This window comes from Acomys russatus, chromosome 17, assembly GCF_903995435.1.
Source record: "Acomys russatus chromosome 17, mAcoRus1.1, whole genome shotgun sequence".
In the NCBI taxonomy this organism is placed as follows: Eukaryota; Metazoa; Chordata; class Mammalia; order Rodentia; family Muridae; genus Acomys; species Acomys russatus.
In genome coordinates this window covers 30,339,560-30,366,068 of record NC_067153.1, presented here as the reverse complement: position 1 = coordinate 30,366,068, position 26,509 = coordinate 30,339,560, and the positions used below count along the sequence as shown (strand labels likewise).

General features: G+C 39.7%; 1 protein-coding gene across 1 annotated transcript in view; it reads right to left on the bottom strand.

Moving 5' to 3' along the window:
* Positions 1-23,469: 23,469 nt before the first annotated feature.
* The window catches only part of Ext1 (exostosin glycosyltransferase 1), a 280,002-nt gene continuing 276,962 nt past the window's right edge, over positions 23,470-26,509 (bottom strand). The window contains exon 11 of the mRNA XM_051159690.1: positions 23,470-23,771. Coding sequence (XP_051015647.1) covers positions 23,586-23,771 — 186 coding nt within the window. The 3' untranslated portion in view covers positions 23,470-23,585. The remainder of the gene's footprint in view (positions 23,772-26,509) is intronic.

Here is a 26,509-nt window from a genome sequence, read left to right as displayed (position 1 = left end):
TCTTTCTTCAAAAGATTTGAAAACAGATTGGCCATATAGATGATATTCACTAAGAAATTGGAATGTTCTCTTCTGCTCTTAAGAAAATGGGGAACATCACAGTCATTAACAGAAAAAATTGGGTCAGACTGTACACTTCACATACGCTTTAAGCAGAAAGAGGCCAAAGGTTTGAGATCACAGAAACATTTTTTAAAAATCAATTAGTAACAACATAAAGATGATTTGTCACATCTGTCAAAAACCCAAACTATGGAGATGGGTATGGTAACATACCTACAGTCCCAGAACTTGGGATGTGGGGGGAAGAGAATCAGAAATTCAAGGTCATCTTCAGGAGCATGGTGAGTTTAAGGCCAATCAGAGCTACAATAAGACCCTGTGTCGACATATGTATATACATTGTAGGCCACCCTAGAACTCTAACCTCTTCTATCTTCAGAAACCTTTTAAACTATTTTAGACACATTTATTTTATTTTATATGAATGAGCTCTTTGCCTTCGCATTCCAATGTGCATCGCGTGTGTTCCTGGCACCCTCGGAGGATAAAAGAGGCTGTTGGCTCCCCTCGAACAGAAGTTACAGATGGTTGTAAGTCACATGTGGGCACTGGGAAATTAGCCTGGATCCTTTGCAAGAGCAACATGGGCACTTAACTACTAATCCATCTCTCCGGCCACAAAAATAAATAAATAAATAAATAAATAAATATCATGGTCAGTGAGACAATTCCTTCAGCTTTGTCAGTTACAGACCTGTATAAATACTTCCCAGTGAAGGCAGAGAAGCTTCCCAGTGCCTCAGGCAATTCCCTCATTCCGCTACTCCAATATTTCTCACCTCCATTCCAACCTAGAGATGATTGCTGTTCTTGTTTTTATTGTGTACTTTCATTTTTTCCTATCATGAAACCTCATGAGAATAGTTGCTGAATACTGTCTTCGGCCGAGGAGAAACTTTCCATGAAGACTAAAAGTTTTTACTTTCTACTTTTGTACCAGGAATTTTTTTTAATGGCAACTTGACACACGCTATAGTCATCTGAGAGGAGAGAACCTCAGTTGAGAAAGTGCCTCCAAAAGACTGGGCTGCAGAAGAGCATGTTGGGCATTTTATTAACTAGTGATTGGTGGGGAGAGAGGGCCCAGCCCACTGTGGGTACTCCCTCCCCTGGGCTGGTGGTTCTGGGCTCTATAAGAAAGCAGTCTGAGCAAGCCATGAGGAGCAAGTTAGTAAGGTGCATCCCTCCATGGCTTCTGCCTCAGCACCTGCCTCCAGGTCCTGCCCTGTTTGGGTTTTTGTCCTGGCTGCCTACACTGATCACCTTTGATGTGGAAGCCAAATATATCATTTCCTTCCCAACATGATTTTGGTCATGGTGTCTCATCATGGCAATAGTATCTCTGAGGCAGAAATTGTTACCAGAATCATGGGTTATTGCTATGACAGACCTGATCATGTTGCTTTTTGCAGGGACTGTGAAAGGACTTCATAACTATGGCTAGAAAAGCCACTGAGTGTTCATAGCTTGGCGAGTTTTATGTGGGATCTTGAATGACTATACTACTGAACACAATGTAGACGATGGAGGCCTGGCTTGAGAAGTACCAGAGGGAAGATTGAAAGTCACTCAGAATGGTGCCCAGGATTTGATTACTTCTTTGGTGGGGAGGCCTGGTGGCACACAGAGGAAGGAGAAACAGTCTATACTGATGAAACCTGATATGCTGTGGTCATATGGTGGTAGAGGAGGTCACCTTCTGTCAGAAGTCTAGGGGAGGGGGATGGGGCAGGAGAGGGATGGAACAGGAAGATATAACCGAGGGGATAACATTCCGGATGTAACTGGAATAAATTATAATAAATTAATTTTTTTAAGAAAAAAGAAAGAAAAACAACAAAAAGATACACACGCACACACACACACACACACACAAACACACACACACACACAAGAAAGAAAGAAAGAAAGAAAGAAAGAAAGAAAGAAAGAAAGAAAGAAAGAAAAGAAAAAAGAAAGTCACTCAGAAGACTGTCAGGGCTATTTGCTATCTTGAGTTGAGACTGTGGTTCTGGCTAGCTGGGGCTGAAGAATCAGCTATGACTAAAAGGACAACAGAACCCCTGGAGTAAAATCTGTGCTTGACTGCAACAATTGATGTTGGTTAGCTGGAGCTAAAAAATTAGTGGTGATTAAGGAGAGCCCAGTATCGTTGAGGTGAAATCTTCTGCGAAATGTTTTCTCAGAGTCAACACATGCAAGCAGTGTTCAGAGGTGGCCAATATTATACCTGGTGCTGGAAGTCAAGGCTGGTAAGAGTCTCACTGGTGGTACTGATTTTGAGGGCAAAAGGGTCTTGGGGGACAGCTGAGTCATGGCTCTGTGAGATGCTCAAGAGGCCATTGATGAAGATTTCACCTGAGTGGCAATGGAAACCCCAGGATCGGAGGGAGACTCAAAAAAATTGAAACTTTGCATCATGAAGAGATTCTAGGAGACACTATTGGTGATGGTGCAGCCCAGTGGCAGCAGAAGACCCCAACATTTTGGAGATGCTACTACCATGGGATGCCCATCAAGAACAGCAGAAGTGGAGTAGAGCATGCCTGGTCTTAGAAGCCATGCTGTGTGTGCTGCAGAGGGTGGACACAGAGAAGTGTCTCAGGCCCTTTGGAGGAGCCCAGAGGACTGTGAGTGAACCCTACCTAGACTTTGGACATTGAGTTATTTACGTTGCTGGAATTTGGTTTTACTTTGATCTGACTGTGGTCTTTTTACCTTTCTAAATAAGAGAGTATTTAACTTTTTTAAATTTTATTTTATAGGAGCTCGTAGTTCAGAGACTTTCAATTTTAAAAAAGACTTTGGATTTTCTTATAAGGGACTGGATGTTTAAAGTATTTGAATTCTTAACACTGTGAGACTTTTAAGTTTGTAAAATGTTTTATATTGTGATTGTTGATATAAATGTGGGTTCATAGGGATGAACAAGAAAGGGAAGGTTGTAACTTTACAATGATATCTTTATGTGTTAAGTTAATAAGGCGTCAACTGTGCTGGCTAGTTCTATGTCACCTTGACACAAGCTTAAGTTAAGGGAACCTCAATTAAGAAAATGTTTCCATTCATTGCAGGCTGTTTAGGATAGTAAATTATAAAAGTAAATTGTTAGTTGATCAAATCATGGTCATATCAATTACTAGTCTATTTATATCACAAGAAATTACATCCTAGGTGTAACAGATAAATATGATTCTGTAGATTGATAAGGTAAAATAGTTAGATAAGGTCTTCAAAAACCTCACAGTCTTACAGAATATGGCATTTAAAGATGTTTTTATTGTTTTAAGGCTTCTTTTGACAATAAAACAGGCTAACTCCTGGCAACACCCAGCCTACCTCAAAGAAGATGATGAACATCAAAGAACCTCCTTATGGAGATGGCTTCAAATGTAGCAAACCAGCAACTGGGCAAAATGTTCTCATTTCTGCCACAGACAGAATTCTACCTAAAAATGGGCAAGCTTGGATGAAGGCAGAGTCAACGGCCAAACTCTGCCAAGACTGCGTAAACACGTCCTTAGTACATCAGTCTTGCCTCACAAATATGTCTATCAGATACATTGGGCCAGTAGGCTGAAGGTGATGCTCCACTATTGTAGGGAATAGGTGACTATTCAGGCAGGAAACTGCCATTTTTTTCACATTGGAAGCTGCTAACCAGCACTTCCGGTTTACTCAGGTAATTAATTTTATTCCTTCTCAAGTCTCTGATGGGGTTGAAGAACAGATAGTATAGTTTTACAATTAAGCTTAGTTGTTTAGTGGTTAAGATGTTTTTAGGTCTAGACAGATGTCTTAAGTTGATAGAGATGAGATATGATAGATATTAATTTACCTATAGAATTTTAAATGCACCAAGATAGGACATATGTTTTCTTCAAGGTTGCCCAATACATATTGCCAAAACACAATGAAGTAATATTAATATAATTTCTGATTTTTTTTGTGGTTCTTCTTGCTGTATGTAGTTTATTTTATATGTATATAAGTATATATATATATAAACTTACATTTAAATGTATATGTAAAAAATTAAAAATATTAAAGAAATAAAGTGAAATGTTCCCTTAAGTTCTAGCTATATGGAAGGGTCAAGGACATCCCAAGAACATAGCCCACGGAATCAACTAAGCAGCTAGTAAGGACTCACAGAGCCTGAAGTGACAATCACGGACCCTGTATGGTGCCAAGCTACGTCCTCTGCATTATACTTTATGGTTGTGTAGTTAGTTTGGTGCTCTTGTGGGACTCCTAGGAGTGGAGATGGTGGCTGTCTTTGACTCTTTTGCTTATGCATGGGACCCTTTTCTTCCTAGTCCCTTCCTCCATGTAGCCTTGATATGAGGGTATGTGTCTAGTCTTATTATAACTTTTTATGCAGTTTTTGCTTGATATTCCTGGGAGGTCTGTTCTTTTCAGAAAAGGAACAAACGAGTGGATCTGCAGAAGAGGGGGAGTGGGAGGGAGCAAGTTGGAAGAATCCAGGAAGAAAACAAAAAGGAAGAAAAGCCAAGATCTGGTTACAGACAGGCCTGTAGGGAATTTTCTTCTTTAGTGATTGATGAGGGGAGGGCCCAGCCCATTGTGGGTGGTACCACCCCTGTGCTGGTTGTTGGTCCTGGGTTCTATAACCAGGCTGAGCAAGCTAGAGCAAGCAAACCGATGAACAGCATTCCTCCATGGCCTCTGCACCAGCTCCGGCCTCTAGGTGCCTGCCCTGCTTCAGTTTCTGTCCTGACCTCCTCCACTGATCACCGTTGATATGGAAGTGTAAGTCAAATAGACCTTTTCCTCTTCCACTTGCTTTTGTTCATGATATTTTATCATCACAATAGTAACCCTAGCTAAGACAATTTTCAAAGATGTTCACCTTTTTTGTTGTTGGGCATGACGGCACACCACTATAACAGAGTTTGAGATCACATAATAAGACTCTGTCTCAAGAACAGAGAATTCTCATTTTAATTCATTTTTTAATCTTTTTATTAGTAGTGATTTTAAATTATTTTGTTTTGTCCTAAAAAAAGATGATTGCTTCCTTCAAGTTCAGTGTGACAGGCTTCTTTTAAAATGTGTGAATTCTGATATGCTGACCTTATATACATAGACATTTATTTATTGACTTATTTCTATTAGTTTGATAGATTACTTGGGTTTTATAAACACAGTTAAATGGGTTTACTTCTTTTACAGTCTTTGTAAATGCAATTTTTTATTCTTGTTGTGTTGGCTTGGATATAACGTAATGGTTAATTGTAGTTATGAGAGTAGAGTTTAGGTTCTTTTGATCTTAGAAAGTATTCATGAATTCTATCCAATATAATGTAAACTATCAAGGCTTTTTAGATATCCTTTATCAGGCTAAGGAATGTCCCTCTGATTCTGTTTTATTAAGAATTTTTTTTTAATCACAATTGACTTCCATGATGGTTAACTTTTTTTTTAAAGACTTATTTATTATGTATACAGTGCTCTGTCTGCATGTACACCAGCAGGCCAGAAAAGGGCATCATATCACATTATAGATGATTGTGACCCAACATGTGATTGCTGGGAATTGAACTCAGGACCTCTGGAAGAGCAGTCAGTGCTCTTAACCTCTGAGCCATCTCTCCAACCTCCATGATGGTTAACTTTAGTTGGCAACTTGACACAATCTAAAGTACCCTGGAAAAAGTTTCAATGAGGTATTGTCTACCTTAAGTCAACTGCAATAGTCAATTTAATGCAATTTAAAATTATCCAGGAAGAGAATCTCAATGATAGATTCTCTGCATTGTTTTGGCCCATGGGCACGCTTATGGGGAATTGTCTTAAGTAAGTTAATTGACATGGAAAGACACAGACCACTATAGGAGTGTGTGTGCGTGTGTGTGTGCGTGTGAGCGTGCGCGCGCGCACATGCGCATGCGTGCACACTCGCATGCATGTTTATTTGTGTGTGTGTATAGCCTAAAGAATGTAAGAGGGAGAAATAAGGCTTAGCAAGAGTGAGTAAGCAGCATAAATACATTCATATTTTATCACAGCAACAGAAATAAATATAAGGCAACTATTAAATTCTATTAATGTCATATTGAATGGTTTGAATATTGAATTTGAAATATTGAATGATTTTCTGCATCTACGGAGATAGACATAATCATATCTACTTTGTTAGGAGTGTAACATGACTCCTAGTTTTCAATCAGCCTTGCATCCCAGGCCAAGATGTCTTGTTTTAGTCAGCCTCAGGCATTATAGCAAAGTATCAGACACAATCAAGTTATAAAGAGAAAGGTTTACCTCAGTTTATCTTTGCTCATACCTGCAAAGATTCCAGTCTCTGATCAATTAGAAGCTGATCAGTTTGAGGCCTGTGGGAAATCATCACACAGGGTAGATCAAGAATGTTCACTTCATGGTCATTGAGCCTCAAGAGAAGGGAAGGGAGAGGGAGGAAAAGAGAGAAGGGGGGAGGGAGAGGGGGAGAGTGAGGGGGAGGGGGAGGGAGAGGGTGAGAGGGAGGAGGAGGGAGACAGAGAGGGGGAGGGAGAGGATGTTGTAACCTCTTCAAGATCAAATCTCCCATGACATAAGGTTAGACATACATCTGGCAACAATTCTACCACACCAACAGTGCAGCCCTGGAGTTTGGGGAGTGATATTTAAGATCAAACTCTGTTATTCTCTTTATATGTTGCTGTATTAGACTGTAATATATTTAAGAGATTTTTGTGTCTGTATTATAAGGAGTATCAGCTTGGAATTTTCCTGTTACATCTTTGTGAGGTTGTATTTATTGTATTTACTTTGTGTATGGTATTGGAAATTGTCCCTATTTTCTGGAAGAGTTTGAATGGCATTAACATTTCATTCTTGAGTATTTGATATAACTGATTATATCAATATATATGTCTGTTTTTCTTAAGTAAAGATTCTTGCCAGAAGTCCAAGTTTTAAAAAGAAATATAAGGCCATTCAAATTTTCTGTTCATCTTTGTAGAAAATTTTGTAATTTAACATACTAAATTTATTGGCATAAAATGTAATAATACATTATTAGTCTTTTAATATCTGAGAATATGGGCTTATGAGATGGCTACCACACGAGCCTGGTACCCTAACTTTGATCTCCAAAAACCCACATAAATGTGGAAGAATGAAGAGGACTTGCTCTGGCCTCCACACTCACGCTGTGACACATATGCCCTGTCCCGCACACCTCAGGCACATATACTCCATCACTGACATGAAAAAAAAACTGAGAGTTTGTAGTGATGGCCTCACTTTTTGTGGTGGTAAATTGCTTAGTTCAGTTCTGCTGGAGATGGAGTTTCTCAGAAAATTTAATTATGTCTGAAATTATTTTACTCTCATTAAAAAAATATTTTCACAATGTGTATCTTTATCTTTTGCCTTTCCTTGCTTGACCATTTTGAAGTTGGAATACATTTTTTTTTTTCCCTGTTTGGAGCTCATTGAATTTCCTGGGTTTGTGGTTCACTGTCTATCATCAGCTTTTAAAAGGTTCTTGCAAATTCTTTTCAAATAAATTCTCTTCTCTCACACTTTTTCTTTGCTTCTTGAGTGACAATTACTCATGGGATAGATATTATCCCATTCTTGAGATAGCACTGTTTATTTAATTTTTTGTCATGATAGCTAACCTTTTGACGATATGTCTCTATATGGTTTGCCACTGTTTTATTAAGGATGTTTGCATCCATGTTCATCAGGGACATTGGTCTGTACTTTTCTTTCTGTGTTGTGTCCTTTCCTGGTTCCGGTAGTAGCATGAGACTGGCTTTGCAGAAAAATCAGCCAATGCTCCTTCTGATTCATTCTTTCTTTGATTTTTTTTTTTCTTTTTGTAATTGAAGAAGTATTGGCTGTAGATCTTCTTTGAAAGGTCTGGGAGAATTCTGCCATAAATATACATGGGCCTTGGCTTTTGCAATTGGAAGGTATTTTTTGTTTATTTGCTTTTTCAAGACAAGGTTTCTTTGTGTAGCCTTGGCTGTCCTGGACTTGCTTTGTAGACCAGGCTGGCCTCAAACTCACAGAGATCCACCTGCCTCTGCTTCCCCAAGCACTGGAATTAAAAGTGTGTGCCACCATGCCTGGCTTGGAAGGTTTATTTTGATCTCATATGTTATGAGTCAGTGTAAGTAGCCCATCTCTTTCTGGTTTAAGTTTAGTGGTTCGGATGAATCAGAAATTTAATTTATTTCTTTTAGATTTTCTAATTTAAAGGAGTGTAGTATTTCTTTACAATATCCTGAATTTCTTTAGATTCTATCTTATCTTTCCCATTAATCTGATTCTGTTACTTTGGATCCTCTCTTTCTTGTGTTTATTTGGGACAAAAGTTTGTTGATCTTGTTCATCTTTTTAAATTTTTATTTATTTATTTATTTATTTATTCACCTTATATCCTGATCATAGGCCCCTTCCTCCTCTCTTCCCCATGCCCCCTCCCTCCCCCCTTCCTCCCTGTCCCTCCTCCCCTATTCCTCAGAAAAGGGGAGCCCCACCCTATTCACCAACACCAGCTCATCAAGTTGCATCAGGATCAAGCACTTCCTCTTGCCCTGTGGTCTGTCAAGTCAACCCCTCCCAGGAATAGTGATCAAAGTAAAGGCAATTAAGCCACTGTCAGAGACAGTCCCTGGTCCCCTTACTAGGGGAGCCATATGAAGCCTGAGCTGCCCATCTGCTACATCTATGTAGGGGGCGTAGGTCCAGTCTGTGCATGGTCCTTGGTTGGTGCTTCAGTCTCTGCAAGCCCATTTGGGCCCCGATTAGTTGGCTCTGTTGGTCTTCTTGTGGAGCCCCTGTCCTCTCCAGATTCTTCTATCCATCTCCCCCACTAAGAGAAATGAGGATGGAGATCAGACCTGGGGTGAATGGGGACAGGAGGACAGAGGGCCTGCAGAGAGAAGAGATACTGTGGACAAAGGCATCTCTGTGACAAGCTGGAGACACAGGGCAGGGTAGGCTTCTAGAAGGATGTGGGGGTGGCTCTAACTTGTTTATCTTTTTAAAGAACAAGTTTTAGATTAACTAGTTCTTTGCATTGCTTTCTTTGAGTCTATTTCATTAATTTCTGCTATGATGTCTGTTATTTCTTCATGTCTACTCAGCTTTGGTTTAGTTTGATCTCGTTTTTCCAAATTCTTGAATTGCATTAAGTCAATTGTTTCTAAGTTTTTATAAGTACGTTTGTTGGTCTTATTCAGAGGGAAAACAAGGTTTTCTTGTCTCTCTTTTCCTTTATTTTTCTTTCATAGGTATAGAGATAGGGGTTGAAAAGAAAGAAGGGGATATAGAAATATAGAGGAATGATAGGACAAAAAGTAGATTATCGACTCTACTCCTCAGCTTAAGGCTTTAATTGTTACAAGTAAGGTTATTTTTAATTCATTAGTATAGAATTGTGTACATTGATACAAATGTTTAATTTTGATACATTGGTATAAAATTCAAATTCAAAAATATTCTTCACATACATTATACATATTTATACTGTAATATGAGATACTGTACCCTTACAATACAAGGTTTACTTCTGGTACCTTGAAAGTGGTATTCAGGCTGTGTAGGATAATTAAGTAATACAAGCTAATTGTTAGTTGATCAGATCATGGTCATACCAATTACTAGTCTATTTTTAGAACAAGAATATACATCTTAGGTTTAACAGATAGATATAATTCTATAGATAGATAAGGTAAAAATAGTTAGATAAGGCCTTCAAAAGCTTCAGAGACCTAGAGAATATGGCATTTGAAGATGCTTTTATTGTTTTAAAGATTCTTTGACAAGAAGATAGGCTAACTCCTGACAACACCCAGCCTACCTCAAAAAGATGATGAGTATCAAAGAACCTCCTTATGGAGATGGCTTCAAATGTGGCAAAATAGCCACTGGGCAAAATGTCCTCAGTTCTGACACAGACAGAATTCTGCCTAAAAATGGGCAAGCTTAGATGCAGGTGAAGTTGATGGCCAAACGCTACCAAGATAGGGTAAGCAAGTCCTCAATACTTCCTGCCTCACAAATATGTGTGTCAGATATACTGGGCCAGAAGGCTGAAGATGATGCTCCAATGTTATAGAGAGTTTTGGGTGATCGTTCAGGCAGAAAACTGTCTCGATCAAATTTTCATTTTGAAAGCTGCTAACTGGCACTTCCAGTTTACTCAGGTAATTAATTTTATTCCTTCTCAAGTCTCTGATGGGGTTGAGGACAGATAATTTAGTTTTACAATTAAGCATAGTTGTTTAGGAGTTAAGATGTTTTTAGGTTTCAATAGATGTTTTAAGTTGATAGAAATGAGATATGATAGATATTGATTTTCATTCAGAATTTTAGACTCACCAAAAGAGGAAAGATGTTTTCTTCAAAGTTGCCAAATGCAAATAGTCAAAACACTATGAATGTAACATTTATATAACCTTGATTTTTTTGTGGTTCTTCTTGCTCTATGCAGTTTATTTTGTTTGTGGTTCTTCTTGCTCTATGCAGTTTATTTTGTTTATGTGTAATAATATAAATGTATATGTAAAAAAGAAATACAATAAAAATTGCTTAAAAAAAGAAAGAAAGAAAATACTAGACCAAGTTACAACTGTAACATATGTGTAGAGGGCCTAGGCCAGTGCTGTGCCGGGTCCTTTGTTGCTGTTCAGTTGCTGTGAGCTCCTATGAGCCCAAGTTAGATGATTGTGTGGGTTTTCTTGTGGTGTCTTTGACCCCTCTGTTGCTGACAAATCTTCCTGTCCATCTCCTGCAGTATTCTTCAAGCTCTACCTAATGTATGAGTGTGGGTCTCTGCATCTGTCTTCAATAATTGCTGTGTGAAGCCTCTCTGGTGACAATTGTGTTATGAGCCAATCTATGAGTGTAGTGGAATATAATTAGGAATAATTTTCTATCCTAGGACTGTGGGTAAACCTGCCTCTGGGTTTTGGCCTTCCACGCAGTTCAGGGCTGGGCTCCATCTCATGGCATGGGTCTCATGCTAGATCAGTTATTGGGCCATTCCCACAAGTTCTGTACCATATTTACTCTAATATATCTTGCAGACAGGACAAATTGTAGGTCACAATTTTGTGGGGTGATTAGTGTCCCAATGCAACCACATCCACAATAAGGTTACAGGAGATGACCAGTTCGGACTCTTCCTGTGGGACTCTAAACAGTGGAAGCAGGGGCTGTTTTTGACTCTGTTGCCTGTCTTTTGGACCCTTTCCTCCTACTGGGTTGCCTCCTCTAGCCTTAATAGGAGATGAAGTGCCTAGTCTTACTGCAACTTGACATGTCATCGCTGGTTGATATCCATGGGAGGCCTGCCCTTTTCTGAAGAGAAATGGAGGAGGAGTAAAGGAGGAGAAAAAGGGAAGTGACAGGGGAGAGATTGGGAGTAAAAGAGGGAGGGGAAACTGCAGTCAGGATGTAACACACACACACACACACACACACACACACACACACACACACACACACAACCCTCCGCTAGAGAGGTCAAGGCTATATCTCAGGCCAGCAGCCAATCTTGGGAATATGTATGAGTCTTCCATATCATACTGGGTTTGAAGACAAGAGATTCATCACAGATTGAATCATGGAGAGCAGAGGATGTCTAGCACCCTATGATAGGATCAGAGTATATACGAGATGCCATCAGTGAACGTGCATCTGAGGACATCTTACTGTCAATAGTATCAAGCTGAAGCATGTACTAGTTTAATTTAATATGTGTGAGCACATATGTATGTATGTATGCATATATATATGTATGTGGTGCTCATGTACATGTATATACATTTGGTTATGTGCATATCTGTTAGCATTTGTGTAAAGGGCAGAGGTCAATCTCAATGTCATTTCTCATGAGTTATCAATGGCTTATCTGAGTCAGTATTGGACATGGTGTACACCAAGGAGGCTAGGCTGGCTGACTAATGAATCCTGGAGAATGTTCTGTCTTCCTGTTTCTCACTCTGGCATTAAAACCACATGAAAGTTTTAATATGGGTGCCAGAAATCAAACACAGTTCCTCTTGATTGTTAGGCTTTACGACTCCCTTTACTCACTAAACTATCTCCAGCCCTGGCACATTTTTTTAATAGGAAAATATATGAATTCATGTGGTGAAAAATTATAGTGTATTGATAACTAATAAAATTTCCCCACACAATCAGTGATAAGAATGGTTCAAATAATTCACAGATTTGTATATGTCAAGCAAGTGTTTACAACCGAGGGACACAATAATGGTGCATATTCTATTTAAAGGTGGCTCATAGAGATTCAAATACTTTCTAAAAAGAAAGGTCTAGAAAATATTTTATTCATCATATACATAAAATTATATGAGCACCATTTTCTGAGAAGAGCAGTATATTTTTTCTTAATTTTCAGCTGTACAAAGCTTTTTTTTTTTCTTCTGTTTTTTTTTTTTTTTCAAGACAGGGTCTCTCTGTGTTAGTCTTGGCTGTCCTGGACTCACTTTGTAGACCAGGCTAGCCTCGAACTCACAGCAATCTGCCTGTCTCTGCCTCCTGAGTGCTGGGATTAAAGGTGTGCTAACAACTATTTTACCATGTAAAATTTTATGAGCAATACGACAAAAACTTCACAACTTTAGAGAACTACTCAATAGTTATTAAATATATTTAGATGTTATCCAAGTTGTATTTACCATAATCATTTACTTTCTGGATTTTCGGTGTTCAAAGTTTATAGAATTGTACACATCAACTGAAACTATGATACAGAAGAATTCAAGTCCATTCCTAGTGTGGCATGTTAGTTCTTACCAAGGTTCTATGTTCCTATTTAGAAGAACTGAAGCTATAAAGATGAGATATGATAGATATTGATTTACATTCAGAATTTTAGATGCACCAAGATAGGAAAGATGTTTTCTTTGAGGTTGCCAAATGCAAACAGCCAAAACACTATGAATGTAACATTTGTATAATTCCTGATTATTTCATAGTTCTTCTTGCTATAGGTAGTTTATTGTATATATGTGTGATAATATAAATGTATATGTAAAAAAGAAAAATAATAAAAAGGAAAAAACAAAAAATAGTTCATTTGTATAGAGCTATAAGCTTCCCTCTTAGGACTACTTTTCATGTTTCTCAGAGGTATTATTGTATTGTGATTTCATTTAATTCCAGGAATTTTCTTTCTTTCTTGATTTTGTCTTTGATCCATTGCATCATTCATGAATAAGTTATTTAATTTCCATGAGTTTGTGCTGCTATTGATTTTAAGCTCTATTACATTATAGTAAAAAAGGATACATGGAATTATTTCAGTTTTTCTAAATTTGGCTTATGCCCCAAGATGTGATCCTTTTTAGAGGATCTATAGGCTGCTAAGTACTATGTATATCTTTCTTGCTTAAGTGCAATATTCTATAGATAGACATTAGTTCAATTTTGATGTTTCTCCTACATGCATTCTTACTTATGTCTTTGAATCTCATTTTTATATGTATTTCTTGTGAAACCTTCCCCCAAATATACTAATTGGATCCTGTGCTTCTTGCAGCCTGGATAACTGTTATTGTGCACAGAATATTGAAGCAAAGATAGCACTTGCTTCTTCACAGTGCTGTCAGATGACCCTGGACTGATCTCACTGGCTTGATAAGACAGCCAGCTCTCCTGGCATTAGGATGAAAGGTGGGCTATGCTTATTCAAACCAGAGACCCTAAGGAGAAACAATAGAAAGTTACTTTAAAAGAATAATAGGGTGCTATCAATAAAGAAGATTCTGACTGCCACGAAGGCTGATATTTAAAATGCTTCTACTAAAATTAATTGTTCTAGGTACTTCCAGAAGAAAGATTGATGAACTATGAAAGGCAATGCTCTATTTCTAATCTCCATTTCAACCCAAAGACCAAATACAAAGGACACGATACCTGAAATTAATAATTTTCCATTGCTGTGATAAAACACCACAACAAAAAGCAACTTATAAAAGAAAGTTTACTTTCGGCTTATGGTTTCAGAGCGCTAGAGTCTGCGATGGTAGAGTGAAGGCGTGGCAGCAGGAACAGTGGAACACCCACAGAAGCTGAGGCACAGACTGCACCAGGAAAGGGAAGGATGCTTTTGAAGCCCCAAAGCTTGCTGACACATCTCCTCCAGGAAGACCACACCTTCTAGTACTTCCTGAACAGTTCCACAAACTACACTGCATGTGTTCAAAGACATGAGGCTATCAGAAGGGACCATTTTCATTCATACTATACCAGCTAGAAAACTTTTTATACAGTGCAATAAAAAATCCTAGTATCAGTCAATTAGTGTTTATAGGAGAAGGATATGTCACTGCCTTTTGTTTCATAATTACAGAGATCCATTTTTCTTTTTTCTTATGCAAAAAGTTTCCAGTATGCATGTCAATATCTTTATGTTTTTATTAATTCTTTGAGAATTGTACACAACATATTTTTTATTTCATTTCATTCCCCCAATTTCTTTCAGATCTTCCCCATCCCCATCTCTCTCTCTCTCTCTCTCTCTCTCTCTCTCTCTCTCTCTCTCTCTCTCTCTCTCTCATTGCTTCCATTCAGTCAAGTTTATGTTGGCTAATTAATCCTGGTTAGGGGACCTACCCTTGAGTGTGGCCAATACCATATTATTGAAGAAAACTGACTTTCTCTCTCTTATCAGCAAGCAACCACCAATAGCCTCTCAGCTGCGAGTGGGACTTTGTGTGAACCTTGCCTGCCCTATGCTGGGATTTTGCCTAGTTTTAGTTTGTGCTGGTTTTGTGCATGCTGTTGAAATCACCACGAGTTTATGGGTGCATCTTTGCTGTTATATGTGGAAAACACTGTTTCTATGAAGTCATCCACCACTCCTGGCTTTTTACATCCTTCCTTCTCTCTCTTCAGCATAGATCACAGAGGATGATCTATGCTGGTGGGATCTATGTAGAGGGTGGAGGGGTGTGGTATACACATCATAGTTAGGGCTGGGCATTCTGAAATCTCTTATTTCTACACATTGACCAGTAGGAGTTCTCTGTGTTGATTGCAATCTACTGAAAAGAGAAACTTCTCTGATAAGGGTTGAACCATGTACTGGTCTATGACCATAATAATTCATGAGTCATTTTAGTAACTATGTTCACTCAGCAGGATAATAGTAGTAGTTTTCCCTTTAGAATCTGTTGGGCTTTGGTCTGGCGCCATGCATTTTAACGCTATTTACTGGCCCCTAAGATCTGGTCCCTGCTGAAAGGAGCACATTCTCACATATCCAGGTCCCTGTTTTGTAAACCTTGCTCCACCTACTTTAAAGTTGATTGGTTAATAAAAATACTGTAGCTTGGGATTTGGCAGAAGAGGAAGGGGAGAGAGTTGGGAGGTTGTGAGGCCCAAGATCAGGGAGAAAGGAGAAGGTGAGAGAGAAGAGGAATGGACAGAGTCCAGAGAAGATAGTAACGCAAGTACCTGGGACCCCGGGTGGGAGAAGATAAAATGATAGTGGGATAATAGATTCATTGTTTTGTTCACCTCGGTGCTCAGTTTTGAATGAATTACAGTACCAATGTATGAGCACTGGGGAGAGTATTGATAAATAAATAAATAAATAAATAAATAAATAAATAAGGTCTTGCTAAATACATGACAGAATATTAATTATTAATATTCACTAACAAGAGTCCACAGGTTCTTAGCTCCATTGGCAGCATAAAATTTTGGTTTCATCTCATGAAGTGTTCCTTTAATGCAATTTTTTAAGAGGTTGGTTACTCCCACAGCATTCGCACCACTGTTTCACAAGCGGGTGTGCCTTACCAGGCAGGTTATTTTTATAGTGGTGCTCACTGCTGGGTGAGATCGAGCATTTTGTTTTTTCTTTGTGCAGCACCTTCAGCATCATGGAAGCTAGCCAATAGGGACAAAGCTTGCAGATGGACACCAGATAGATTTAGTCATGTTCTTTGGTACAACTATGTAATTGAACCTCCATATTTTTAACAGTTAAAGATAATTATTATATAATATTTTTCTGCACAGTTTTTGCAAGTTCAAACTATAGATACTTAGCAGTTATGGCTCAGCATCATTATTGACCTCTCAACCTGACAGTTAGCAACTGAGTGGCCAACCAAAAATAAATATTTTAACTTCATATATATATATATATATATATATATATATATATATCCTCAATCCTATATCTTTTTTATTAGGTAAGTTTACCTTTTCTTCCAGTATGCTTGATTGAAACACACAGTGACTACACTGCAAGAACCTTTAAAACATTGGCACCTGAAATGCCAACATCATATCTATGAGTTACCCTAGAAGAATTGACGTAGATGTGAACAAAGATCTTATCTCTAGGAATATTTACCACAGCATTGATTTTACTGACTAAGCAGCTTAGAAATATATACCACAGGTGGTCAGAGCCTTATAAAAGCACCTGCATGTTTTATAAATGGTTAAGAGTTGGGTTAAAATGGCATATATGGAATAACTGTATAATAGAATATTATGGAGGTATTCAAATTGTACTTTATTTATAAACCTGTGTCGTAAAATACCATGTACATATGGATCTTCTGGGAATAGTTAAACTAGTCTCAAAGTTTCATTAGTTTCAGCTTAACATTTTTTTCTTCTAAAAGGACAGTCAGTTCCTGCCTGATTAAAGACACATTTTGGCCAGTTTTACAAGGAGATCTGGGCAAAGAAATTAGGTTATTTATGTTCGATTTGGAATAGAAATTCAAACTTGGCAAATAATTTACAGGTTGGCAAGAATTATATCTTCTTTCTTCACACAATTTAAGCCACCAGGAAAGGAAAAACAATAAGGATTAACACCCAAGCTGCATTTAAGTCCTGAGCTTTCTCAAACATAGTCCACTGAGAATGAAAAACAGAGCCCTCCATGAAGTTCAGCCAGAAAACACAAGGGCAGCGTAGCGTAGTTTCTGCTCACGGATGGCTCATTCCTGAATGCTGTGATGCGTTCATGTGGGTAGGCACCAAAACATGATTCCAGTGGAAAACCAGAGGTGCCCATTATACTAGAAAGACCACAGTTCATTTGGGGTCATGAAATCTGAAACATTAAGATAAAATGTTTTTTTTTTTTTTTTTTTTCGTATCAGGTGAAGGGAAAGATTGTAAATATAAGCTCTTTGGGTAAACTACTGATTACTAATAACAGATGAGAAGTAAACACTGATTACACTAGGTGCTGTATTTAAATAGTTTTATATTTTCTAAGTCACGTACTCCTTGTGAGAACTCTATGAGGTCTACAGTCATACTAAAATGAAGAAAGCGAGGCATAGAAAGTTCAGGTGAGTTTAATGAAATTACAGATCTACACATAGTCAAAATTCTTATTTAGGTAGGTGGGTGCCAAAGAATGCTTTCTACCAGAGCACGCTGACAGCCAACATGCATGGGTCTAAGAACCGGTAAGTGTTGAGTTGGCTGGGCTGGGAGAGGGTCACTAGATCTCTTCTGTAGATGAGACCTCCACTAGAGCGTGGCTGGGTCTAGAAGAGCCGGCACTTTGCTTCAGGATTTCTTGCAATACCTTGAGTTCTTCAAACCAGAGAAATGGCTCAAGGTCGGAGGAGGCCAGTGTGGAATGACTCAGGTGTCCACAAATAGCTTCCCGTCCTCCCCCGAGTGGACTTGGTGGAACTGCTTCGGCTGTAAAGCAGCAGCATCTGTAATTTGTGATTTGCTTAAGGTATTTCTGCAAGCAATGACACTCACTGAAACATCTGTGAGGTGGGCTGGGACCTAATTTAAAAGTAAGTCATTCAACTAGCCTTCTCATTTGTCCTCCAACTGAAGGATGAGTCTATCCTTAGTCATATTCTGGGGCCAGATTTTGCAAGTTTGGAACTCAAGAATGGACACGGTAGTTTCTAAGCCAGCACTCATGTGCCTTACACTTACCTTCTGCAACCACACCCTGACTTCACACAGTGCTTAATATGTGGTATTGATATCCATCCATTCATCCATCCATCCATCCATCCATCCACCCATCCATCCATCCATCCACCCATCCATACACACACACACACACACACACCTCTTTTGCCACACTTTTACAGCAGGACAAAATGAAATATATAACACAAACTTTGATGGGTGTCATAAAAACAGAATCAATACTTCCAAATGAAATTTGCCTTTGTCTCCATTGCAAATATATTAAGTTGGTGACTTACGTCTTTCCATGAAACTATGTAAACGCAGAGTATAGAAGAGTAATGGAGATGGGTAGGAGATACCACTAGGGTGAAAAGGAGGATGAGAGGAAAAGAGAAAAGAGTCTGAGAAAGAGCTCCATCACCACCGACAAGCCGCACTCTAGTAGCCCTGAGTGGTAGTTGCACCACACCTGGAACTATTTAAAAACCCCTTTTGAGAAATGCCAGCTTAATAAATGCTTTGCCAGCCAGTAATTCATGAGCTCCAGGCAGTAGTTGAAACCAAGAGGAGTAATGGCCACAGCTGTCAGGCTCCAGATGCTCTGGGGCCCAGCCCTGCCACTTTGTCCCAGCATTCTTATGGAGGGACGCTGTGAACTGGGCACATCACCACCATTCGCTTTGGCCATCTTCCAACAGTACAGCTGCATCTGGCCTGGAAGACGGCTGGTTTTGGGTGCTGGGCTGCCGCCAGGCTGTGAGAGTTGGACCTCCACCCAGCGTACTCAATCCAACCTCATCTGTCTCACTCCCCCCAGAAACTCTTATGGAAGCTTTAGGGTTCCCAAAACATCAGTTCTTTCTGGAACCAAAATCCTTCTGTACCCAACAGAAAAGATGGAATGAGAACCACACAGATGAAAAGTCATGTCATTTATTAATAATTTTTTTCTCTTCTATAAATCTGAAGGAAAAAGTCTTTGGTGACACTCTATAAAACAATCTATCTTGGATGGCAAAACCCAGACATAAAGTTACACAGGTCAGTGCTGTAAATCAAGATCTATGGCTTTGAAATTTCTTGCACCCTCATACGCACTTTAGGACTCAGTTGCACTAAATCATTAATACTCTGTAACAAATGGGCAAAACACTCCGGAAAAGACCTGTGTCGACACTACAAAAACATCAGCAATGTATTAGAAAACTGTCCCAAATGTACATTGTATACAAAATAAGATTTACTATTTTTTTTGTTACAATTTGTCACCTAAAATAGTTCCAGTTTTCCATCCTTTTTTATTTCTTAACCCTTGGCATATCCTATACATTTTTTTCTCAGCATATGTATACAAGTTCATTTCATGGTAATCAGGTCATTTGCATGGTCCTAATTTTAGTAATAATTACAACTAAAATGAGAGGAACGTATTCCTGTAGAACAGAATGCTATCGCGGAAACCAAATGACCTCTGAGGCCTGAAAGGCAAATCATTACAAAAATAGTGTGACTGAAAGGCTAGCTTGAGTTGATTTTTAAACAAGGGTGAGACTGCCTTCTCAAGATTCAGAGTGCTCATGCTTGCCTCCCCACCTATTTTGGGGGGTAGTGAGGAGAGAAGACCCATTTGGGACCACCTATTTTTTAGGGGAGTCAGAGACCCACTTGGTATAATGTTATCTATGCTCTTGATGTAGAACACATCAGTGCTCTAGGACAGTGACAGCCAGAGCCCCAGCTAAGTAAAGACAGACAACATCCTCTGATTTTTGGAAAGGGCAAAGAGGAGAGATGGCTTCCAGCCAGAAATTACTCACTTCAAAATCAACAGGTTTCCTGTCTAGAGGTTTGGGAATATTATTACTGAATTAATGGAGGGAGGGGAATAAAACCTTTTTAGGGTCATTCATCCCATTTCGCCTCCTTTAAACGAAACTTTGAGTCTAGGAATAATTTCATTTCCACATGATTTAAAATACTAAAATGAGGTGAGTTTAATGCAGTTTAGTATTCATGCTTATTTACTCAGAATTTAATCCAAACCAACTTTGTTCCCGTCAAACTTGGGGGGAGGGGGGAGGGAAATGCATGCAACAGCAAAAGATCTTTCTTGGTTACATCCAGTCGTCACTGGTGGAAGCATTTTAAAGGTTCTTGTCCACAGTTGTCAGAACTTAGGTAAATGAAATAACCGCCTGTAGCCCTAACGCACTGGCTATATATTGATGACAGCCACTATTAGAAGGCAGAAGCATTTTTGTCTCAGAGTTCATGGCAAGAGCGGACACCCTCAAAATTGGAGCTTTCAGACCCCCCGAGGCAAAGTGTATTTCCAGGTGGAGGAAGCTTGTCCTTGCACTTGCATCCATAACTCAGTTTTGTCCACCATGAACCTCACTCAGCTTCTACCCTAATGAGCTTTTCTGTCTTCTCTTGATCTTTCAAACAAGTTTGATTAAAATTTCATTAGCTGTTAAATAGAGCACCCCTTTTTTATTTCATAGTCTGCTGGTCTACTCACATCACTCATCTCAGCCCTGATTCAATTAAAATTCAGCAGCCTTTATGAAAGGCCACTAGCATAATGTTCCTTCAAGTCACCAGAAACTCGAGAACCACCAAAATAAAGGCTAACATAGCCTACTGTAATGAAAAGCACAACACATTTTCAAAGCGGAAATCGAAGGACTCTACTGGGATTGAGCCTTCTTTGAGCACCATTTAGAACAAGAAGTGAAACTGTAATGCACATTAGATTCCAGGTATAAGATTTTCATTTCTTCTGGGGCCTCATATCTGAAAACTGTGCTGATATGCCTTGCTATGCCCACCTAGGTATGCTATATTTTGTGACATGACTATAAATATTATTGCATGGATTTTTGTCTATAGCCTCAGATTTGGGTCATTTTCTGTCATTTTCAGGCAAAAGTGATACGTTTAATATATAATGTACATGTAAACTTTGATGGTTATATATATCTTTTCATATAAATACAGCTTTTAAAATAGTCTATTTTTTTTGAAGGACACATGTACTAGCATAGGGCTGGAAAAAAATGTGTGAAAATCATAAGTGGATGAGTCCTCTATGGAGTTTCTTGATGCAATTCATTAGATGGTTTGTACTATACCCTACCCTTGGCATCTTACCAACTCCACACATGTTGGCCCACTTACGGACCCGTGGTTAATCATTAAAGCCGGCTGAGAGATAACTCCTGACATCCTACAGCAATGGCTATGGTTTGTCAACTTATTGCAATGCAATCTACAACTCATTCCTAAGAGAATTAAAATTACATCTTGCTGTTGGGCCTCACTGATTTGCTTAGCATTGTTCAATTCCCAGCTGTGTATTCCAAATGAGAAAAGAACATGCTAGCTGGCATCCCAGAGAGAGTTACTCGGGAGAATGACAAAACGCAACCGCGGAGATTTAGAGGAGATGGGAAGTGTCAGTTCCTGGTCTCATTTGTAATTACTGCACATGTTACTGTGCACATGCACAGGGACTATGTGCCCTGTGAGCTTTATGACAGGTAAACCTGGCAAGGCAGTCCCCTGAACCCACTCATGGGACTGACCAATACAATTAGGGACACTGCTTTGCAAGCCAAGGTGACAACTTAAGTTTTAAATTAGCCTGTGGCAGTTGAACATAATGTTACGTTTGGAAAGGAGAAAGATATGAGTGATACCACCATCCTGATAAATTCATTTTAAAGGAAATATGCAAATGGACCTAATTTGTTATCTCTTTAACATGCTGAGAACTACAGCTAAAATAATATGAAACCTGACGGCATTTTATTGATAGACACAAACGTAATCAATGTGGACCTCGGAATCATATTTGGAGAAGTACTTAAAGATATGTCACATCTACTTAAGGAATGTCCCATGTTTGAAAGCAGGCCGAGGCTGGCCCATACGTGCTGGATGAGAGAGATGTGGCTAGAGATGTTTATGGGTCACAAAGCTGCAGAGAAGCCCTTTCTGAGTGGACGTCACAGCGGATGCACCACTCACAACATGGCCAACTACGTGTGTGGGCTCTGGCCCCTGCTAGGCAGGCAACAGGGTCATCTCTCAGGACCTCAGCAAACACCTACATTCATTCTTGATTACAGCAGCTCCCCCAGGGTATCAATCAGGTAGGTTTCTTTCCCTTCCAGATGTCTATAAGGAAAGGATGGCTTTGAGCCCATTAAACTTCAGAAACTCCCGTTTCATAATGGAGCTGAGGGACAGGCTTCATGGGCTTGTGTACGTGTGTATTTTTCATGCTTCAAAATCATCATAAGCTTAACAGAGTTTTTGTGGGGAGGAAAGTGCTATTCTAACAAGAAGCACAACTACATTTCTCTACATGTTTCAAAACTGAAAGAAGTCTTCACGTTTGTTTCTGATTCATTTGATTGCCTTTTCAAATTATTATTATTATTAATATTATTATTTGGCTTAAAAAGTGTTTAGCCAAAACTGGAAAGAGAGTTCTATGGCAAGGCACACTCTCGGTCAGTCACCTCACAGCATCCTCTTGTTAAACGGTGTGGCTTTACACATAACCCTTCTTTCTCAGCGGAGACACCTGTGCAACTTGAGTTTCTCACAAACATCAAACTGCTTGTTTTATAAGTAATTTCGAATGATTTATTTTTCCCTTGGCCTCTAAAGCACACAGTTTCTCCATCAGATATGTGGGTCGGTGGTTGAGCATATGGGCCAACCGCTAGGAAGTACTGGATTTCAGTGGTGGGGGTCACGATTTCCATCACTAACATGCTGGGGGTTGTTTGGTTCCTTGTTCAACATTTCTTAAAGCTACTTGTGTTTTCTTGGTACTAATCCCTCCCTCCACCCGTCCCCATGTAAAAATATTATCATACTTACATTATCTCAGACATAAAGTTTTAAAATTAAAACTGACTACCTGGAGTCAATTCTTTCTCTCAGGCAGCAACATTTTAGCGACCAAGGGGGATCCAAGCCACTAAACTAGAAAACAGCTTGCACTGATAAAATTGGAATAGGGACTTGTCTTAGTGTATGTCCAGTTCTTTGCTGACATTATATCAAATGTGTTTCCCGCGTCTGTCACTGCAGGAGACCCTGGGGGGACCCATGGCAATGATGTCTGTAGGAGGGGCAGCAGCTTAGAAATAGTCACAACCAACACAATTTTGATTAAAGAAAGAACTCTGGTTTTTAATAGTTTTGATCATTAAAAAAGTTTAAACCTGCATAGCAATCATTTCAAAAATAATTATTTAATGTTCCATAATTAAACTGTACACAACCTAGTCGTGGGACACAGAAGCCAGTGAGGTGAATGGAGCAGCGTGGTGCAGCTCCAGGAGCCAGGATTCTAGCCGAGTTCTCATTGGCCTTTGTTATTCTTTGTCATTGTGTTTCATCTAAGTTTTTTTTTGTTTTGTTTTGTTTTTTGTTTTTTTGTTTTTTAATTTTTTGATACTTGGCACAGTCTGGCTCCACCGATGAGCGAGTCTGCACTGGGATGAGAGAGCAGCTGGACTCCAGTCCCATCTTGCTTCCTCTCCCCCACTCTGTGGGATTCCTCAAAGTCGTTCAATGTCTCTGTATTTCTTCCTCAGAATGGAGACTTGGTCTTTAAAGAGGACCGGGTCGAGCCTCATCTGAGAGTGGATCAGCGGCATGTAGCCAAACCAGCTGGCAAACGTATTCATGCAGCTCTGTCGCTGGGCAAAGTGGTCAGGGTCAGCCCAGCGGGAAGCTCGGGAAGTCTGGGGAGGAGACAAACAGGGAAGCCGGTGAGAGAAGGTAGTGGGGAGCCAGCGCCAGGAGCTGGATCGGGTAAGGACCAGCAGGAGGTTGCCGGGCTTGGCTGCCAAGCCTGTCCATCTTCAGAGGCGGTGGGAGGCAGGGATCAGGCACCGACTTACCTTTGCCACAAGTGTTCCCGATGTGTGGCAACTTCACCCAATGTCCAAACACACCTAATCCTCCGAAGTTTCCTGAGATGACTACTGGTCATGGGACTGAGTAACAAACCTGTACCAATGGACTCTCAACTACTACGGTCACTGAACAGGACATTCCTTTTTGTATGTGGGACCAAATGTATGACTCGCAATGATGCCGTTGCTTTGAAGATAGCTTTCTAGATCCTCAAATGAAATTTCTTTAAATATAGATTTATTTTTGCTTAATGCATGTGAGACTATGCATATATGTACATGTGTTTATGGGTGTCCTTGGAAGCCAGAAGAGGGCATGAGATGCCTTGGAGCTGGAGTTACAGGAGGGTCTACGTCACCTGACATGTACGGGAACTGACCCCCCAGTCCTCTGAGAGAGAAGACAGCACTCAACTGCTGAGCCATCTCCAGCCCTCTAAATCACGCGCGTTAACATGGCTGATAGGGAGGCATGGCCGTCAGAAGTCTTGCTATGGATTCCCATGTTATGCATCTATTTTTCCACCTTTATCAAGTTCCTACCACATGGCTTGTTTAAAAAGACGTGCGCATAATGCTTTCCTCGTGTCTACTGCTACACAGCACATAAAGCATGCCTTCCCGTTCACACTTCTCCACTGAGATGACTCCATGAGGTACCAGAGCCAATGACAAAGTGTCTATGTCTGCATGACTGACTACACTAAAATATTAAAATTCTGCCCTTAATCCAACACTTGTCTTTTCATTGCCACTAAATTCCTAAAGAGTACTGTTCTAAACATTAGATGTCCCTAGGTATTATTGCTCAATGAGAAAATAAAAAAGTTATCAAAGTAAAAAAAAAAAAAAAAAAAAAAAAGGCTACTATCTTTTTAGTCATATTGCGCCTAAAGCTGGTCAGAAACATTTAGGCCACATAGATGACTGGCGCAGACTGGGTGGCTTCCAGCAGGGGGCTGGGAAGGAAAGAACTCACCTCTATTTAAGCGGCCACCAAGCGTCTGACCACACCCCAATGAGTATGTTAACTGAACTAGTGCTTTGGGGTTTTGTTATTTACTTTTTTGTTGTTGCTGTTTTGCTGGGAAGGGAGGTAACAAGGGTCGGGGAGGGGTCAGCATGAAAGAACTAAGAAGTGAGTGTGATGGGGCATATGATGTGAAATTCCCAAAGAATCAATACAAATATTATATTGAAATTAATCTTAAAAAAGAATATCCCAAGTGATGTACTGAAATTTGAAGAGAACGACTAAACATACTTTATTTTACAAGTATGCTTTTGTGAACGAAGACAAGTTGTTCAATTATGGGATAATACAGACACACACACAGATACACACACAGACACAGACACACACATACTATAAACACAGGTAAATAAGCAACTGTTTACCACTTGTGTGTTTGTGTGTGTGAGAAACATACTTTTACAAAAATGCATTTTAGAGTGAGAATCATTCAGAGTCACTTGAAAATCACAAGTATCAACAGGCTTGAAAGTAACGTGATAAATACAAATGTCAAGTTAGCACTGAGGAGCAGAGTAACAAAACACTACTTGTGAAGTGTTTTCATGAGGCACATCTGAGTGTCACAGCAGCCAGATGGAGGAGCTCCCCAGTCACAGCAGGTTCAAGGGAGTTCCAGTGATTCTCGGAGGGCTAGCTAGAGAGAGGCAGAAGGCAGGCTCTGTTCTCATCACCTCTGCAAATCCGAGCAAGGCAAAGGCTTAAGATAGCCTGCTGAATTCCCAGCAGAGGAGACAGCTTGTAAGGCAATGGTTCTCCATCTGTGTGTTGTGACCCCTTGGGGGTCGAATGACCCTTTCCCAGGGGTCACCTAAGACCATTGGAAAGCACAGATATTGATGATATTCATAATAGTATCAGAATTACAATTATGAAGTAGGAACAAAAATAATTTTATGGTTGGAGGTCAGCACAATATGAGGAACCGTAGTAAGAGGGTCGAGAACCCTGCTGTAAGGCTGATAGGAATTTGTGGGCATTTCTGATTGGCCCATTCACCCCAAAGGGTGAGACCCAAGCCCAGGCAAATGTGCACATGTGCAAACAGAAGATCTGTCAAGAACTTCAGCTCACTCTTGATTGGCTCCAACTCAAACCAACAAATATCAGAAACAAAGCAACAACAAGACACCCTTCTTAGTCTAATAAGAGTGTAAGCTTAAACATAATACCCATTTGCTCCACAGACACAAGCAGTTAGGAACATAATGAGCATGGCAGGAAGAAAGGCTCCAAAGTGCTAACCTTCCCGGGTGCATGGAGACAAACATAACATTCAGTTTCGATTTGTCTCTAAGATATGCAAATCACTGGGGAAGCTCATTTATTAGAAATAGACAGATGTATGATAAGGTCACCGAAGCATCCCATAAGATGAAGGGTGTTACTGGCAGTCCTCCTTGGATGACTACACAACCTCAGCAGAGTCTGAAGACTCCTCCAAGGAAACATTAGTAATAGGATGTTGTGATCCTGTGAGCCAGCAGGCGACAAAACATGTGGCCACACAGTCAGCAGCACATACTGCTTG